This window comes from Erpetoichthys calabaricus, chromosome 6, assembly GCF_900747795.2.
Source record: "Erpetoichthys calabaricus chromosome 6, fErpCal1.3, whole genome shotgun sequence".
NCBI classification, from domain to species: Eukaryota; Metazoa; Chordata; class Cladistia; order Polypteriformes; family Polypteridae; genus Erpetoichthys; species Erpetoichthys calabaricus.
This window is the reverse complement of record NC_041399.2, coordinates 162,350,081-162,356,316: the sequence shown is the minus strand read 5'-3', so window position 1 is coordinate 162,356,316 and position 6,236 is coordinate 162,350,081. Positions and strand designations below refer to the sequence as shown.

The 6,236-nt window shown below is 40.1% G+C and overlaps 1 protein-coding gene across 1 annotated transcript in view; it reads left to right on the top strand.

Moving 5' to 3' along the window:
- Positions 1 to 2,799: 2,799 nt before the first annotated feature.
- LOC114653644 (collagen alpha-1(XV) chain-like) overlaps positions 2,800 to 6,236 on the top strand; it is a 261,721-nt gene continuing 258,284 nt past the window's right edge. The window contains exons 1-2 of the mRNA XM_028804065.2: positions 2,800 to 3,052; positions 3,133 to 3,209. Coding sequence (XP_028659898.1) covers positions 3,042 to 3,052; positions 3,133 to 3,209 — 88 coding nt within the window. The 5' untranslated portion in view covers positions 2,800 to 3,041. The remainder of the gene's footprint in view (positions 3,053 to 3,132; positions 3,210 to 6,236) is intronic.

Genomic DNA, 6,236 nt, shown 5'->3' with positions numbered 1-6,236 from the left:
CTAAATATACTGTATATCAGAAAAAGTGATGGTCTAAGGACAAACCTCTGGGGAACTCAACTGAGGGACTCAAAGCCTGGTAACTGTGTATGGATTTTACTTGTTCTCCCCATATATGTGCCATACATCCAAATGTCTTTCCATGAAGCTCTAGTTATGTCCCACATTGCAAAGATGTGAAAAACTGGTGACTATACAAGTGATAATGAAATTGGGATGGGCAGTACATCACCATCCCCACATATCTAATTTGTTTGCTATTAAATAAAATTGAGATACGAAATTTAATACATTCATGTTTACCACTGTGAAATGTTGCATGTTGGTTTGACATGCAAGTAAGAATTTCACTATACTGTATACATGTGACAATATGACCACTGGTACTACTACTACTGTAACTCTAAACTGGGTCAGTATGACTGAGTGTGAGTGTGAGTGAGTTTGCCCTGTAATAGACTAGGCCCCTATCCATGGTTGATTCTTATCTTGCAGCTGAGAACATAAAACTGGATTAAACACATTGTGATGCCAACCAATTTAATGGCATGTAATGTTATATGGGTATAATGAAATTATCCTTGCTAAACGTTAAATTGTTTTGTGTAAAAGATTTATCCAAATAAATCAAAGCAGTAAATAGCAATGTCATGGGTATGAATCTGGACCAGCTGTTTTCTGTGTGGAGTTTGCACATTCTCCTAATATCTAAAGGAAGGGGTTCTCTAGACACTTTGTTTTTATGTGTGTTAAATTAAAAATCTACATAAACAGGCTTCTGGGTACCCTGCAATGGAGTGGTGTCCTGTGTAAGGATGATTCCTACCTTGTGCCTGCTCCTGCTACAATTGGCTCTGGCCCCCAGCTACCTTGAACTGGATTATGAGAAGGTATGTACAATATGTATAAAAGTAAATTATCATAGGTCTTAAAAACTGACATTTAAACTTTGGTCAAAAAGTAGTAAAGAGGTTTTAATAAAACACATAAAATGATAACTGCTGTCCGTCCTTTTATTAATGGCTACATTTTGAGTAGTTGGTTGGCTCTCTGTTGCATGTGAAGAGTCTAAGATTAGAAAAGATACAGATTAGGTAACATACAGGTCTCATTCACTCACACAATGCAGACTCCCCAGTGGCATTTCACTGACAATCAATCAGTCTTTATTTAACACAGTGGGCATCATCACAAAAGACTTTACAACACAAGCACTATTACTAGATGTACTAGCACAATGCTTCAGAAGTACTCAATACTTGAAGTAAGCGCAAGTGGACAGGACTGTCCATCAAACAGGAAAGGATATGACAAAATGGGAGCACCTGACCATCACAGGTCAATAAGAATGTCAGTTTCAGTATGAAAAGGGAGAAGAGGTGTGATTGTACCTCTGACCTAAATAAAAGCCTCGATGGAGTTTCATGGTCAGGTGTGATATTCACTTTGCAGAATATGCATTCTTCTGTTGTTGGGAAAAATAAATGACCACTGCATTTTTGATTTATCCACAGTTTGACCCACTTTGCCCAAGATATGTCCTGTGTGACCAGTAGGATGCAAGTCTCCTTTACTATTGTGAACTTCTTTTGTTAATTTGTAGTGCTTTCTTAATTCTTGATTAAAGATTAACCATGATATTGCTGTAGTGTGACATTTTGTTACCACACTCTTAAAATAAAGGTGCCAGGGTTGTTCTTCAGAGCGATGCCAAATGGAACCATTTATGGTTCTCAAAGGATCCATTCACATGAAGGTTCCAGAAAGAACCTTAATTTACTTAGATCTGCAACAGGCTCCATACAGCAAATAACCATAAACAGAAGGTAACAAATTTGTGAAATACCAATGGATCATGATTTGAAAATTATTTTTAAAGGACTCTTGCTGCATTCAATAACACAAGCTAAGTCCAGGTTTTCTTTAACTGTTAGGGTACTGTTAGGTGGAGTATCATATATCTTTACATTTTTTTCCACATATTAGGAAGTTTTTCAAATCACAAAGAGCCAAGTTCATATGCAAAAAAAACCCTTGCCAGAATTAAATGGTTCTTTGACAAGCAGTAGTTCTACTGCCTGACCAGTAAAGAACAATAAAGTGCCATTAAATGACCATTATTTTTAAGTGTGCAATTGCTGGTCAATTCTGCATAGGGCAAGACTGTGAAAGGATCAGTAGAAAACACATTTTTGAAACTGTAAGTCCATACATTTTTAAACCAACCTTTTTCATAAAGGATTTTTGAGGGAGTCTGTTCCAACATTTTTGTGCAGAAGAGAACAACCAACTCTGGAAGGGATGCCACCCCACTTATGGGTACAAATCATACACGTACCCACAATTGCTTTGGGACAAATTAACATTCATTAATGAAGGAGCACGGCTTTAGGACGGGGTAAACAACACTTTAAATGCAAAAGACAGATCTCGCCCCTTGCCATATGTCACCTATTACTTGAAACAATCACTGTGTTACTGCACTTTTTTAAATGGGCCCTTGTCTCCACTTGTGGACTTGTTAATAATACAAGTGTCTCGTTAGTCTGTGGCTAAGTGCCATTGACGGGTACCAATTAAATCACTGAAGGAGAAAAACTACATTTATGTACATAATCAACACAAAGCAAAACTTAAATACAAGCTGCACCTAAAAAAATGTCCAAAGTAGCATAATGGCTTGTGCCCCGCTGGGAGGTTTGCTAAGGCCAGTGGGCGGTGACGGGCGAGTTGGTCTCGGGGTCGTGGCTCTAGCAAGGTGGGACAGAAGACAAGGTTACGATCTTAAAGAGGTGGTCTGCGGGAGGAATGAGGAGTCAAATTTCAGCCTTCGCGAGTTGGTTGAGTCACTGAAGGGCTCACTAAGAGCTGCCTTTGTTTCATTTAGAAGTGCAGGCAGCCAGGAACGAAAGAAGGGAGAGCGAGAGAGGGACAGAGAGAGAGAGAGAGAGAGAGAGAGCGGTGGGGCTGAGAGTGTCGCCACTAAAGCATATGCAGCAGTAAACTTTCCCTCTTAAAGCTTTCACAAGGAGTCAGTTAAGATGGCTTTGGGGTAAGTATTCACAACTTTTTTTTCTTACTCTTTTTTTTTTTTAATTTTATTTACTCACGTTCATTCTCTCTCTCCCGTAGGGACTGCCGGGGGCCTCTTGCTTTGCTCTTAACATTGTGGTCCTGCCACCTCTCCGACGCGGCTCAGGTTCTGGAAGGTAGGCTCGCGCTTTTCATTCTCTCTGTCCTGTCGGGTGTGGGCACTTGAACCAGTTATTTATATTTGTCATTGCTCCAAACTTAGGAAAGCAGAGTGGTAGGCAGGGATGCACAACAATTCAATGGGCGCGAGCCCCTTTTCAGTAATGTACTGTCCGAACTTAACGTTAAGCCAGTTGCAGAACTCCGGGGGGTTCATTTAAACACTAAAAATGAACGAAATTGATGGATGACATTCCAGTGACCCATCTCTCGGACTCCGCTGAGCGCAGTTCACGCATGGCTTCTCCCTAAAGTTAAGAGGAGGAGTGGGCGTATGAATGGAAAGCGTTTGAAAGAGTTAACTACCAAGCTGGCGCAATCCAAGCATCCTTCAGAGAGTCGATGTGCGCTGGGTGAGACTGGGGACGACCAGTCCAAACTGTCACCGAGGCCAGTCTTCGCCAGTTGGGTCTTGACACTGAAGACAAAGTAAAGCAAATCTGGATTGAAAAAATGATTAGTGTTACTATCTTTTTATGTATCTGTCTGTCTTATCTGTCTAGCTGTCTTACGTGACTCCTCTATCATATACTTTATACTTTATGTCTGTCTTAAATACAGTATTACCTTTCCTATCAATTTTATATAGCTTCTATCTATCTATCTATCTATCTATCTATCTATCTATCTATCTATCTATCTATCTATCTATCTATCTATCTATCTATCTATCTGACGTGGCCACCAGGGGGTGCTCCAGCTCCCCAAACACCCATCACAGAACAGGCTTAGGCACTCAACAAGTCTCAACAAACGAGGATTTTTTTTGTGTGAAATACTTCCCGTAAGTGTTTCCCACAGCTCCAATACACAGTTACAATAAGTACAGTAGCACTCTCTGCTGCTCTGTCTTCTCTCCATTGTCTTCTCTTTTCCTCTCTCTGTTTCCTCCACTCCTCCAGCAAGCTTTGTCCACCTCCTCACATCTCTGTCCCCCCAAACTGAGTGTGGCAGCTCCTTTTATGTGAAACCCGAGAGTACTTCCGGTGTCTTGTAATCGTAGCCTGGTAGCACTTCTGGGTTAGGCTGGAGCCCGACAAGGTAGGGCTTGTTAGTCCCCACAGCACCCCTTGGTGGCATCCACATAACCCAACAGGGCAAAGCTAAAGAACTTCAGTTACCATGGGGCCCTGTGGGAATCTGTGGTGCTGTCACAACCCAGGGCGACAGCCATGTAGCGATCCGGGGGAGACAATGCCATGTGCATGCTATCTCCCCTGGTCCTTCCATTCTGAGTGCGTCCTGGCTGGGTAAGGGTCCCGGTTGTCCCTCACACAATCTAACTTTCATTCATGTTGCAGCTCTCTTCATATCACTTAGCGTTTCACCAGTTATTCATAGAAACCTGATTTTTAAAATACCATTAATCAGATTATGTGGCCATATAAACTCATAACCGGAATACTGTTAAGGAATTTGTAGTCTGCTCTTGTCCGTTACAGTCTGACAGCCTGCGCATCTATTTGCTTTGCACACACTTTTCACAGCCACGGGTAGAAGTGTCCACAAAATACATTTCCAGAGGCAAATGTTTGGGAGAATGATCTGTTGTGGCTTTGGGTCTGCCAGACTTGTTCCTGTCAGAGTTTCTTCTAGTTTCCAAGTTCCTTTTGATACTGTAAGAAACTGTACATGGTGAGGTGACACATTGGCTTTGTTTGCGATTTATTTTAAAGGAAAGACCTACATCTTTTAAAGACTATAATGGTCTGTTTGCCTTTGTTAATTGCCATTTTCTTGCTAATATGATAGCAATATGTAGTACAATATTGTCCAAATAATGCTTCAGCGGGTGTAGCAACACAGTTTATATGAGCACTGCTTTTATATAGGCAGAGGGTTTTTAAGTAATCAGAAAAATTTGGGGCACCTGAAGCAATTGTTTACATCCATTTTCAAGGCTTAATTAACTTCCATTGTTAATCTGTTTTTTAAAATATGACTTTTTGTTAACTAAACTGTTTTCTTTTTAAAACTAGACAGTTTGCCATTTAGATGATTTAGATCACTGGACTTAAACTGCTCTATCTATCTGTCTGTATATCTGTCTGTGTTATAATGTTCCTTTATGCAGTCCTGAGCAGAGCATTTACTTGCTCACTAACTGAGCAGAACCTTTATTGCTGACAATTTACTTACTGAACACAGTTATTCTATTGCAGTATGATTTTAACCACATGGATAAAAATATGTTTGGTTTTTAATATCTTTAGACCAGTAAAAACACGTTTTCTTTGGATGTATTGCTGCATTGTGAAAACAAGTAAAAAGAGGCTACCTTTACCCATAAATGTGCAAATAATTATGAGTTAATGTAACCCTTGCCCAGCTTTGAGTGCTGTTCAAGAATATAATGAAAACATTGGAAGAATACTGCATAATGTTCACATTTTCTGCTGAGAAACACATATTTAAAGGGATAATTGTAAATCTTGTGTGTTCTTGTACTTTGGGTCATGCTACACTAATAATACATGTATAGTCATAATAGCTGCACTGTCTTAATAGTTGTAAGCTTGCAAAATAGGTGACACGTAAGTAGAAAATCCTTTTAAAGAAATGTTTAATTGTTCCAGTATGTGATTGTTGTTAGCATCCAGTAATACAACTGTGGTTGTCTGCACTATTCGCTGTGTATTGTGGTTCAGAGTCATACAAGTACTAAGTAGTCTCTTGAGGCGCATTAAAACATACTGTAGATATTGGAGACTGGCTAGCCCAGGAAGGGAGCTCCATCACATGAGCAGCTGTGTGGTAGAATACTGTGCAGGTGGAAAATGACTCTAGGCAACCTGACCTCACCTATGACACACACTGTCCTAGCAGTGCACTGTATGAGACACCCAAATTACACATTAGTCATCAGCCACAAGGGAGAAGATTAACTCATCAATGAAGATAATGAAGATGAATCAATGACAATCACTGGAATTCCTGGCTGCTCTAGCTTAGATGGTTGGAATTTCAGTGTTTACATTAGACTT